The sequence below is a fragment of the Anabrus simplex genome, chromosome 7 (genome assembly GCF_040414725.1).
Source record: "Anabrus simplex isolate iqAnaSimp1 chromosome 7, ASM4041472v1, whole genome shotgun sequence".
NCBI lineage: Eukaryota > Metazoa > Arthropoda > Insecta > Orthoptera > Tettigoniidae > Anabrus > Anabrus simplex.
Window position 1 is genome coordinate 292,776,860 of NC_090271.1, and position 14,336 is coordinate 292,791,195.

Here is a 14,336-nt window from a genome sequence, read left to right on the forward strand (position 1 = left end):
GGAAAGGGCTAATATGAGTTTGGATTGGGATATTTAATACGAATCGAGCACAAGCATTGTAGGCTCGCTGTAGTCGACATGAAAGTGTTTTGCTTGTACTATTATAAACTACATCTCCATAGTCAAAAATATTGGAAATATTAGACTCTGTACTAATAATTTTCTTGTGTTTCTTGGAGGGAAGTCGATCATCCTTTTTGCAGAATGTAATGAGTAGAATACTCTTTGACAAATTTTTGTGACAGGTTCCGACCAACTTAAATATTTATCGAATACAGTGATACTTGTGTTCCTAATTCTTCTTCTTCTCCTTCTTAAGACGCCATCTCCATACGGAAGTTGGCAATCCACGTAGCCAACTCTGATCTTGAAAATGCAACATGGAAAACTTTGTGTGATGTACATCTGTGCCATCTTCGATTGTACTTTAGCCATAAATTTCTCTGTCTACCAACATACCTTTTCCTTTGTATCTTTCCTTCAAAAATTAGCTATAATAATTGATACTGCTTGTCCCTCATAACATGCTCTAAGTATTGTGTTTACCTTTGTTTTATAATAAGTAACAGTTCGTTTTGCTTTATCATCTGATGAAGGACCTCGACATTTTAAGTTTCCATTATCCAAGAAATGCGCAAGAGATGGTGATAAGGATACATTTCAAGGGCATTTATACGTTTTTCAGTACTTGGATCCAGGGTCCAGCTTTCACATCTATATAGCAGAATAGGGAATATATAGCAGCGGATCATTTGGATTCGTAGCTGCAGACTTGGATTGGACCTTACAAAGAATTTTGTCATGGTAATGAATTGTTTCCTGGCCTGCTCAATTTTAGATTTCATTTCTCGTTTGGAATCACATTGAAGTCAAGAGTTTCATGTTTGGTCCGTATTGAATAGATTTACAAAACAATAAGTTAAATTGCACAAGATCCACCTTTTGTATTGAAAAGGTTCAGCATGTTGCCTAAGTATTTGAAGAAGGACACTTGCTCTACTATATGACCTTTCATTGCGAGATTTGCTCATATTGTCTGTTTAGAAAATACCATAATTTTTGTTTTGGAATGTTTTAACATATAGACAAAATTCTTCACTACGCTGAACTAAGTAATTTATCGTGCACTGAAGGGTGGGTAAATCATCTGCTATGACAACAGTATCATCCGCATGGCTGATGTTAATAACTTCCCCATTTATCTTCATCCCACCATATTCTGTCAGCATTTCCTTAAAAATTATCTCATCCCCTATGGATGGGAGACGCAGATGAAGAATACACCCACAGTATCCCCTGTGTGTCGTAAGAGGCGACTAAAAGGGCCCGAAGGGCTCTCACCTTGTGAGCTTGTGTTTGCGACAACGGGGCCTTTAGCTGAGTCCTGGCATTGCTTCCACTTACGTGTGTCAGGCTCCTCACTTTCATCTATCCTGTCTGACCTCCCTTGGTCAACTCTTATTCTCTTCCGACCCCGACAGTATTAGAGCATTCGAGGCCTAGGGAGTTTTTTATTTTCACGCCCTTCGTGGCCCTTGCCTTTCTTCATCCGTTACTTCATTTTTTGAAGTGACGGATCCCTTTTTTTCTTTTTTCTCCCTCTCTACCCCCTGTGGGTGGGGGACGCAGACGAAGAATACACCCACTGTATCTCCTGCCTGTCGTAAGAGGTGACTAAAAGGGGCAACCAAGGGATGATTGAATTAGAACCATGAAACTACTTGTTATTAGTACCATCATGGGGGAAAGCCATGGGTCGCCTTTACTTGCGAGTAGGACCGCTATGTTAGGTAGACAATAGGTTTGTGATTAGTAGCAACAGAGAGCGGTTCACTGTGGGTTTCCAGTACCTGTGATTAGTACCACTATATGTGGAACATCATGGGCTTACGTTGCCTGTGATTAGTACCATTATGTGAGAAACACCACAGGTCTGGGCGTTACCTGTGATTAGTACCACTATATGAGCGACACTGTTGGTCTGCATTGCCTGTGATTTATACCCACTATGTGAGGTACACCACGGGATAGTACAAGTCCCTGTGATTAGTACACCTATGTGAGGTGCACCATGGGTTTGCGTTGCCTAAGATTGGCGCCATTATGTGAGAAACACCATAGGTCTGCATTACCTGTACGATATACAATACTTGTAAGTAGTACCATAATGTTTGGAAAACCGTGAGTTTACACTATTTTTTATTAGTACCGCAACGTGAGAAATACCATGGTTCTATTTTACTAGCGATAAGTGCCATTATGAGGGACCGTTGACCTGGATATTGAACCCCTTCAGACAGCAAGTATCATCGATTCAGGATTGTGCTTTGTAAGCAGTCCCTTGGTCAGTAATACTCATTTTCAGTATAGTTTCTGGGAAGGTGAGGTTTGCGGATCAGATCCACTGATTTTTTTAAATTCATATTCATCCATTCATTCTTCATCATCTGAATTCTGGTCAGTGGATGAATTTTGTACTTGGAAATTGTCATTGCATTTCGTCTCATTTTGTACCATTAGGGGCGGATGACCTAGATGTTAGGCCCCTTTAAACAGCAAGCAGATTCATCATCATCATCATCATCATCATAAACATTATCTTGATATAAATGTTAAACAAAAGAGGTGACAATACACAACCCTGGTGGACACCTTTTCTGATAGAAACTGTTTCTAAAGTTCCTTGTTCGGTTTTGACATCTGCAGTTTGATTCTAGTACAGGTTACTGATTATTATATGTAGATCATTATGGCCAATACCAATTGATTTCAGAATCTCCATCAGCTTTTCATGCCTGACGCAATCAAATGCTTTTTTGTAATCTATGAAACAAGCGTAGACTTCAACATTCATATCCTGGCATCTCTGCATGAGTACATTTAAGGAGAAGAGTGCCTCACCTGTACCAACACCATTTCGGAAACCAAACTGAATGTTCCATGTGAGATTGACATTTCTTATTTGAATGTGAATGATTTGCAAGAATACTTTAAGAACATTGAATGATTTGCAAGAATACTTTAAGAACATGAAACATCAAACTAATCATACATTAGTCATCGCATTGAGAAGATTTGGACTTGGGCTTCGGGAGTAATATAAATGTTAATTTCAGCCAGTCAGACTGTATCTCTCCTGAGATATATATTCTGTTGAATAACGATGTTAAGATATCAAGAGTGGTAGAATCCTGTTTCATCATTACTTTTAGAACTTCAGCATACACTCCATCTGAACCCTTGGCTTTCCCATTCTTCTGAAGTTTTACAGCATGCACAGCTTCATTTTTTGTTATTTCAGGGCTAGTCTAATTTATTCTCTCATCTGGTGAGGGAGGATCATTTCTGTCATCTTTAAAATGAGTTCCAATGTGTTCCTTCCATCTTCAGAGTTTCCCTTCCATGCCCAAGATGATTTCATTGTTGGCATTTTTCAGAATTTGACCATATCATTTCCGTCGCAAACCACAAAGTTCTTTAACTTTCTTATGCTGATTAAAAATAATTGTGTTTCTCTTGAAGGGCCTCAATCTCTCTACATTTGTCAGACATTAATATTTCTTGGGCTTCTTTGCACTCTTTATATATGGTTTTGTGCAGGATTTTATACTGAATGGGATCTTTGGTTTTATATTTTCTTTCATAAGTTCTAGAATTTCATCCATCATCCATGTCTGTCTCGTGTTATTGACGATGTGCCCGATATGAGTTTCTTGGCTTTCAATTATACTACGTTTTATGCATTATTATTCACAATGAAATTGAAATAATAAATAAGGTAGTTCAATAGGTTTCAATAGATATATTGAACTACCTTATTTATTATTTCAATTTCATTGTGATACATTTCAATACGGAACATTATGAAATTTTTATCTTTAAATTATTATTCACAGTTAATATGAGTGGAGAATTGGCTCTGCCATTAGCCGTACATATCCTGAAACACAACTTAGGATGTAAAGGAGAGGGCATATAGGTTTCTGATAAGACTACAATTAGATTATGGTTCCAGCGTTTGGGACCCTCACCGGGATTACTTGATTCGAGAACTTGAAAAAATCCAAAGAAAAGCAACTTGATTTGTTCTGGGCAATTTCCGACAAAAGAGTAGTGTTAAGAAAATGTTGGAAAGTTTGGGCTGGTAAGACCTAGGAGAAAGACTGTGGGTGCTTAACTAAGTTAAGTGGTACATTCTGAAGCTGTCAGTGGAGAGATGGCTTGAAATGATATTAGGAGATGAATAACTTTGAGTGGTGTTTTTAAATTTAGGAAAGATCAGAATATGAACATAAAGTTTGAGTTCAAGAGGAAAAATTGGGGCAAATATTTTTATAGGAAGAGGAGTTGGGATTGGAATAATTTGCCAAGGGAGATGTTCAATAAATTTCCAAATGCTCTGAAATCATTTAAGAAAAGTCTAGGTAAACAACAGCTAGAGAATCTGCCACCTAGACGACTGCCCTAAATGCAGATATTGGTGATTAATTGATTGATTAACCTCTGTTGGCCTAATGTTTCTTATTGTTCCCATCTTCTTTTCCAGCACATTTCCAACATAAATTATTACTTCAGGATGCATAAGTTTCCTAGTATCTATGCGCCTGGAAGGTTTAACAATCGTTTTAACTTTTCTAATGCGTAGAATTTTAAAACTCATTATAAGTGGATTGTGATCACTATTTACATCAGCACCAGGATATGTTTTAACAGATGTCACATTCTTCATTCTTCAATAAAATGTTTGGTTCCTTCCGATCTTTTCATCGCTATGGCCTGGCACATAGTTTTTAATTAGCGGAATATTTGCAACGGGACGGCTCAAACACATGTGAAGACCACACAAGGTAACGGGACGGCACAGAGCTGCAAGCAGGAAGCAAGCGAGCTATGTCACCGGCTGCAAGCATGCAGATGACATGTTTGGCTCACCAGATGCAGGTCTGTTGATTTGACATCCGTAGGCGACCTGCTCATCGTGATGAGGATGAAATGATTATGAAGATGACGCATACACCCAGCCCCCGTGCCAGCGAAATTAACCAATGAAGGTTAAAATTCCCATCCCTGCCATGAATCAAACCCGGGACCGCTGTGACCAAAGGCCAGCACGCTAACCATTTAGCCATGGAGCAGAACATGGATTACAATAAAAAGCATGAACTGCTGAATGCTGCCAACTGTAAAGCTTCATATACTGCTCAAGGAGGAGAGTTTTTTAATCAGTTTTCAAAAAAAAAAAAAAAAGTCAATACTGTACCAGAAATGCCTATGGCCTGGAACATAGTTTTTAATTGGCTGAATATTTGCTACGGGACAGCTCAAACACGTGTGAAGAACACACAAGGTAACGGGAGGGCACGGAGCTGCAAGCAAGAAGCAGGCGAGCTACTTCACCGGCTGCAAGCATGCAATCATCACGTGAACTTCACCTGATAGAAAGTAGCAGAAGGTTTTTTAATAACTTCTAAACCATTTGAGATATTGAGAAATAAAGTACATCATTGTGTAGTTCATTGTTTAAATGTCAACATAATACAATTTCATGTAAATTGGTTCATAGCTGTGCGAGTTATTCAACTACAAAGAAATTGCATTTTTCCACGAGGACTAGCAGCTGACCTCGATATTCTGTATAAAAGGACAGGGTCCGGCGAGGTATAAGCAGTTAAAACTTGCAACTCGCAGATGACAGATCGTCATGTTGGTCTCCGCGTACGGGTCTCGAACCTAGTAACTTCGTTGCCTGTTATTTTTGACATAATCGTCATCGTACTTGTAAAAGTCATACAGTATTTCGGAACTTATATTATTTCCAGTGCTTTGACACTAACATTTCACATTATTATTGTCTTGAAATTCAAACGTGATAGTGATAGTGAATAACCGAGTGAATATTAAGGTTATTTTTATGGAGTTTAGTGGAACACTATATTTATGGAAATTAATCCACATTATTTCCTTAATTCATGTGCAATGAATAGTTAGGGACATTTAAACTACATCACACTTGTATTGTGAGTGAACTAAATTTACACTTGGTAATACGATAATCATTTGAGCTCGTACTTTATTAGAAACCACACATTTGTCATACATTGAGCTTTAAATACAGTGATGTGAATTACGTGTGTAAACAGTATGAACTGTGTCTGATAAACTGTGTCTTAAACTATGCTTCTAATTAATCAAGCCATGAACTGTTCTTCTAATTAATCAATTTTCCAATTTTGAAACTGTGCACGATAAACTGTGGTTCGAACTGTGCTTATAATTACTTTCTACTAGTGATTTAACATTTTCACTTAGTCAAACCGTGCTAATCCAACACTCGTAAATTATAAGTCAGTTGAACTTTCTCGTGTTCGCAAAACTCACTAGTGACACCAGAAACTCTGACAGAGTGTCTGCTTCACCATATCAACCTGATGCTCGAGACGACATGGGAATTAACATGGTACAGCGTGGAATTTAATGTGGTACAACGTGGGACTTAACGTGGTACAGCGTGGGATTTAACATGGTACATCGTGGGAGATGGTATGTGGTACTATGGTGGACATCACGACATCAGTTGCAGAGGAATTCCAAATGCTGTTGCTGAACCGCATTTCCCAGTTCCATTTTCAAGACTATTCAGGTGGTATGAGTGGATTTACCAACAAACTTTTTTCTCGAAGATTGAACTTTATAGACAGTGCTTACTTACTTCATTTTCAGCGAGCTATCATTATCAGATTTCATATAATTCATGTTACTTTTCAAAGTGTTAAACAGTACTCATAAATTGTTGAGTAATACTAGACTTTGCGAGAATAGTAACTTCTTCTTCTTCTTCTTCTTCTTTTCATTATCAAGTGTCGACTTTAGAAAGACTGTAGAAATTTCAAGTGTTAACTCAAGAAAGACTTTAGGAATTCTAAGTGAATTCTAAGTGATAACATTCTAGAAAGACTTTAGGAATATTATTTTTCCAAGTGAAATTATATTTATTTTGCAAACTCTATGAACTTAATGAAAAGAGTGATTAGTTTTGAACTTTCTTTATTGCAAACACTCACAAAAATTCATAATATTGCTGGAATCGGGCAACATCATACCCAACAGAAAAATTTTAATTTATATTTTCAAATGCGAAATAATGAAGGAGTTATTTATGCTATCAACGAGTTGAATAAACTTAATATTTAAAAATAACCTATTATTTCACACTGCGAATACCTTTCTCTGTACCAGCTCCTAAGAACTGAACACTCCCTTAGATAAGTCTCCTGCCCCTTTTCCTGGTACAATACATACAGTATATGATTGTGCTTTGATGTTGTTTGTGTATCACATGTTTCAGATAGGTCTTGACTGAGAATATTTGTTGAATTTAAATGGCAGAAACCACCTTATTAATGTGCTATTATAACTTTATTACACCCACTTTAAGGGTATTGAAATGCTTTTTATAACCTTATTGGCATCTTGTACACAGGAGTCTGAAGCAGGCCAAGACAAGAAAGCATGGGGAGATAAAGGTGGATCAAATGGAAAATTCGCTAATGGCTCTGGTTCAGAATCTCCAAAGCCAGCACGTAAACGATTCGGCTCATCGTCAGAAGAGTCTGCTCCAAAAGTAAACGGAACATCTGAAATGGGTAGTGCAGGCTGTTCAGACCTCGAGAGCTTAAAGCAAGAGATCTTGAAGGAAATGCGCAAGGAGATGGGAAAACTTAAACAAGACATTATTGATGGTGAGTATTGGGGCCGGTTCTACCAACGGCTGGTAAAGTAATAGGCAATTTATCTATCGTGTTAAAAGTTATTTCTGTTCTACCCTTTCCGGGTAAGTTAGTGCTACTGGCAGCGTAAACCTTAGTTACCTGATGGGTAAGTCATCGGCCACTTCGAGGGTCCGTGTGCAGGCAAGTCATGAAAGCTGAATGTTATGAACTGTATTTTGTGTGAGATACAACTTGAATTAGCTCACTAGCTATAATCTATCAGCTTCATTGCCCGTATTGATAATTTAAACACTAAACATTTTGTAAAATAAAGTATTGATTATGTGGAAAACTCACCCTTCATACTTATTAGCTCAGTAGGTTGATAAAAACATGATACTGTAACAGTGATCATTATTGTATTGCAGGATTTTAATCGGGAATGCTTCCCTTGATGCCATTGAATTCTTCTTCTTCCTCTTCTTTCGAATGGGCCTAATTTGGACCACGCTTGCTCAACTGTTGGGCTTTGATCTTTGCCCATTATTTTCCCATTTTCTGCCGGTGTAACTCCTTTCTTTCATCTGTCCAGAGAGTACCTTTCTTGCGGGATTTTTCCTGAAATCCATGGATTTCTTTGAGGGTATGTTGTACAGACCGTCTATTTTGAAGATCTGATATTTCCAGTTCTTTAACGTCCTTCTCAGTTTCTGTCAGCCAAGTGGTACGAATCTTCTTGTTCTGCCAGAAGATGAACAGGTGATTGGTCAGTCTTTTGTATTATATATTATACAAGTTGCTTTACTCGTACCAACAGAGATAAGTCTTATGGCGACGAGGTCAGTCTTTGGGGAGGCAATCTTACTACTGTATATGGCCGTAGAAAGCTACTCTCCTTTTCCTAGCACAATCGGAGAGCCTTTCTATATGTTCGTAGAGCTTGGAATTGTGCCGTCTGTGAAATTCTTCATCTTCCTTTAACGGACCTAAGATCTTCCTGAGAATTCTCCTTCTTCTGACTTTCAGTTTTTCCATCAGGCCACTTCGGTTTAATGAAAGACAACACCATGGTATACAAAGCTTCAGGTCGTATGACTGATGTGTAGTGCTTCAGTTTGAGGTTGCGTGACACATTTTTTTGGTACAAGTGTTCTTTGTCAGTCGATAGGCCGGTTCTTCTTCTTCTTCTTCTTCTTCTTCTTCTTCTTCTTCTTCTTCTTCATAAATTTATGTGCCTGAGACTTCTTGTCTAAATTTCTCCAGTCACCATATTGCAGATTCCTTTCCCTTTGTACTCTTGTGATTTAACACCTACTAGTAAATATGCTTTCAACGTTGCTGCAGTTGACTCTCTTGCATTCACAATATTGTAGACACCGATTATGTCAAGCTATCGGGAAGAAAATATAAATAGGTACAAAATCAGTATATTTGGAAATCATCCTGAATGGGCTTTAATTTTTAAGATTTTAGTTTTTCAGTCAACCACCAGTCATAAGCTGCCGTATAAGCTTTAGTATACTGGTTAAGGTGCTGGCTTCATAACATAAGGTGCAGAGGTTTGAGTCTCCATTAAGTTATTGTATTTTATGTTATTTTATAAGTGCTGGGAGAAATTTACTCAAAAACTGAAGGAAGACAGCGGAGGCAATATGAAACTATTTTTCAGAGTGATCAAAAACAAAAGGAATTCAGTTGAAACCATCAAAGCAATTGAGGATCCTAATGGAAACCTGTCCAGGAAAGAAGAGGTCATCAGAGAGGTTCTGAGGAATCATTTTGATCACCTATTGAACAGGGCAGAAGTAGATCAGAGAACAAAAGAACCAGCTGTTGAAACCTGCACAGAGGTACTGTACCTCCCATTACATGGGCAGAAACAGACCGGTCGTATGGAGGCTACAAATAGACAAAAAAAGGGTGAGAAATCGGAGAAAAGGCAAAGACACTTTTAAAATCCGATATAAATTGCCGTTTAAGAAACAATTCCAGATATTATGTCATACATTGTTGGGTCATTGACAAATGAATATAAACATTGCCCAGCATTGTACTTTTCTTACAAGAAAACTACACTTGGTGATGTACCAACAATGATGCACACAAAATGGTGTCAACTTGCATACACTGATTTTTATTTACAATTAATTATTAACACAATAATCACACATAACCTAACAAACTGCTGTCACAAACAAACCATACACATCAACAAACCACCATCTTTAACAGCTGCTTATCACGAAGCACATGGAGATTGAAACAGTTGACTGCTGACTGCTTACATTAGTATGTCAGCCTAAATGCAACACGTGATGCTCACGAAAACTCCACTCCACCATCAAGACCGCTTCCTTTTATATGTCACTTGGCCAGGCTTCTAGAAGGATATGTTACAGCATATCTTCTAGTAAATTCTAGAATGCTTAATACATAGTTATAATTAGAAGGCAGGTTCTCCATAGTTCTCGTCTTACCTAGTGTTATTCTGGATATTACAGTGTATTGCACAATACTGTAGTGGTTTACACACTATATATACAGGTAATAATAAATGATATACTATTAATTACAGGTTCTTACATTAACTAAACTCGTATAAATAAATAAATATAAATATCTATATATATATGTACATTGCTCAGAATTTGAAAATAATGGTATTTCTGTATCGGTCATGTCCATAGTAACAAGAATATGCACTTTTTACTTTTCCGTAATTTCTGTCTGTATGTATGTATGTATGTATGTATGTGTGTACACGCATCACGAGAAAACGGTTGAAGAGAATTTAATGAAAATCGGTATGTGAAGTCGGGGGATGAGCCTCTACAATCTAGGCTATAGATCATTTTATTCACGCTGAGTGAAATGGTAGTTTAGGGGAAGGCCTAAAATTGAATTCTCAACTATTTTGGTTATTAGTGGTCTAATGAAAATCGGTATGTGAAGTCGGGGGATGAGCCTCTACAATCTAGGCTATAAATCATTTTACTCACGCTGAGAGAAATGGTAGTTTAGGGGAAGGCCTAAAATTGAATTCTCAACTATTTATGTTATTAGTGGTCGTATTTTAAAGAAAATGGGTATGCAAAGTTGGGGAATAAGATGCTACAATCTAGGCTATCAATAATTGTATTCACGCTGAGAAAAATGGTAGTTTAGGGGAAGGCCTAAAATTTAATTCTCAAATATTATTAGTAGTCCTGTCTTGATGAAAATCGGTATGCAAAGTCAGGAAATAAGTCGCTATAGTCTAGGCTGTAAATTATTTTATTCACGCTGAGTGAAATGGTAGTTTAGGGGAAGGCCTAAAATGTAATTCTCAAATATTTCTTATTAGAGGTGTAATCGATGAATGCTACACAACTAAGGTTATATAGTATTAAATTTCCTATTTTTCATGTCTTATACATTGTTACCGTACTGGCTATGATCACAAACATATTCATGAATTTGGATTTTTGTTACTAAGTCCATATCAGCGCCAAGTAACAAGAAAATGGGTAAACAGTATTTAATGAAAATCGCTATGTAAGTCGGAGAATAAGAAACTGCAGTTTACGGTATAAAATATTTTACAAATCACAGAGTCGAAAGAAAACTAAATGAGAAGGCCTACAATATAGAAAGCTAACATTGATCAACAATAACATTACATTGACCATTGTTTGTCGTGATGTGCTTTGTGTCTTCTGTTGCCCCTCATCTCCGGTAGATAGGACTACTGCTGCGTACAGAGTACTTTTAATTTGATTTACGTCGCACCAACATAGATAGGTTTTATGGCGATGATGGGATAGGAAAGGGCTAGGACTGCCTTAGGCCTTAATTAAGGTACAGGCCCAGCATTTGATTGGTGTGAAAGTGGGAAACCACCGAATACAATCTTCAGCGCTGCCGACAATGGGGTTCGAATCCACTATCTCTCGGATGCAAGCTCACAGCTGCGTACTGCTAACCACACGGTCAACTCGCTCAGTCGTACAGAGTGTAACAGCCTTCTTTAGCATGCCATTCCCCTGGTTTATAAATTTTCTGATACTACTGGTACGTAACACACTGGATCATCATAGCATTCGGGCTATTCAATCCCTACTCTGAGACACTGATTGGAATGAACAGTGTGCATATTTAGCGGAATAATGGCAGATCAGTGTTCATGGCAATCTGCGGCCTGGTCATCCCAGCTCTGGAACTTTGGACTATTAGATTGGCACCGCAATCTAACCGCAGCACTGTTCGTTAAAAGTGATAAAACGTGCGGCTTTCCATTTGATCGAGTATTTTATATGATAGCATTGCTATTAATCGCTACATTCATACTTACGTTTTTATAATGACCTATGTTGATTTCAGTTAGGAAAACCACAAAGTCAGTCTTTCTGAGAATCCCGTAGCGAAGCACGGGTACATCAGCTAGTATATATACAGCACGTTTCATGACATCACCTCACAAACAATGCAATCGTAAATAACAATGATACTACTACTAATAAGTGGATGTAAACACTTCATAGCCGTATCTCACAAGTCATAATAATAATAATAATAATAATCCAAGCTCGATACTTGCATTATTTACCCATGGGTTAAAGAATATTGTTTTCAAGTTATATCAGTTTATCACACTTGCGTCGTTGATTATTTTGGCCTTTGCTGTTGTAATGGTAAAATGCATCTGCCTGAATATGAAATGTTTGACCAGCTGAAACAATTCTTCACTGGAGATGATGATGTCTCAATTTCAGAGAAAATATTCGGCGGTACAACAATTCTTTGTCCTTCGTTTTCTGTGGTGCTCAGGTTACCGTGCTACCTGGATACAGTCCATATTGTTTTAAAATGTCCTGAATTATACATCATCGTATTTTTTTCCTTATATTTCAAAAATATAAGCTGCAGTTGTTTTGGTCAGTTGTACATATTAGATTCCTCAGAAAATGATCACGGGGCGAGTTGGCCGTGCGGTTAGGAGCGCGCAGCTGTGAGCTCGCATCCAGGAGATAGTGGGTTCGAACCCCACTGTCGGCAGCCCTGAAAAGGGTTTTCCATAGTTTCCCATTTTCACACGATGCAAATGCTGGGGCTGTACCTTAATTAAGGCCACGACCTTTTCCTTCCCATTCCTAGGCCTTTCCTGTCCCATTGTCCATAAGCCTTATCTGTGTCGGTGCGACGTAAAGCAACTAGCAGAAGCTGATCAAATCAAAGAAAGAAATTGAGGAAATTTTTGCATTAGAGAGGCACACATCATATTTTAAACAATTTTTGCTGCAGCATAACCCCTACATTCATTTATATAAGACAATGCATTAAAAGATATGCAAAGAAAATGAATTGGCTTTAAGAGAAAAACATCAGCCATTAGATTACGTTATGCGTTTTTACCATAAACCCTAAGAAGAACCTGGAGTTATATTAACCCAGCCTTCTCAGAGATTGCAGCTATTTTTATAAACAAATGATGGTGCTCCGGCTTCACGCCGCCACATCGCTATTTTCTAATAAGGGAATTTTAAAGGAATTTGACGTTATTGGTATGCATTGAGATCCCTTAACTTACGTTTTAATCTGGCCTTACAGAGAAACAAGGTGGCATATTTGCCAACAAGACGAACGTTAGCCAAAATATGACAATGTGCGGAATATATTTTGTATAGACTGTTGATTCGAGGTTGTCCTCCTGCAGGAAATTTCAGCCCTTTAGTTGATGCTGATAAACTTACTCAACAATTAATAGTTGATATTATTGTTAAGTAGAAGGAAATAGACTGGAATTCATTTGCAATCAGCAAACGAAATTGCATGTCGATACGTATGTCAGTCTTGCTGATGCTTTACACGTTAGAGCTGAAAATGAAAGATTAAAAGCGGATCATATTGTTATTTTGCCTTCTACTTTCATTGACATTCCATGAAATATGTTGCAAAATTATCAGGATGCAATGGCAGTTGTGAGAACATTTCGCAAATTAGACCTCTTTATTACTTTTACTTGCAACCCTTCATGGCCTGAAATTGCCACTAGCGTTCACTCTTATGAAAATGCAAACAATAGGCCTGATGTTGTTTGATTTTTCGTGCAAAAGTAAAGGAACTCTTATGTTTAATTAATCAAAATCAAATGTTTGGTGTGGTACAAACTTGCTTATACACTTACTGGTTTGTCTTCGAGATAGTTGTAAATTACAAGAAATTTCTGATATGGTGACCTCCTAAATCCCAATTAAATTTCTATGAAAGATGGAAGACGTAAAAAGGATTTTCCAAAAGACTTTGTTCCAGAAACTAAAGAGAATGTGATTGGCTACTCATTTTACTGCAGACGACAAAATGCAAGAACGTACACCAAACATGTGCAAGGTACCAATGCTGAAATCGATAATCACTTCATTGCTCCATACAGTAAATTTCTATTGGTGTACTTTCAGGCCCATGTTGATGTCAAAATATGTGCAAGCAGACACTGCATCAAATGTGTACAAAAATATGTTTATAAGGGCCATGATTGCAAAAACTTGCAAATCAAGGCAAATGATGAAATACGACATTATGACTGAATTTCTACGTATTTAAATGCCAGATATGTTGGTTCAAGTTAGGTTGTATGCAGGAGTTTTGGTT

The 14,336-nt window shown here is 37.6% G+C and overlaps 1 protein-coding gene across 1 annotated transcript in view; it reads left to right on the top strand.

Annotated features, from left to right (window-relative positions):
• ena (enabled) overlaps positions 1–14,336 on the top strand; it is a 393,478-nt gene that overhangs the window by 361,456 nt on the left and 17,686 nt on the right. Inside the window, exon 10 of the mRNA XM_067151741.2 lies at positions 7,481–7,739. Coding sequence (XP_067007842.2) covers positions 7,481–7,739 — 259 coding nt within the window. The remainder of the gene's footprint in view (positions 1–7,480; positions 7,740–14,336) is intronic.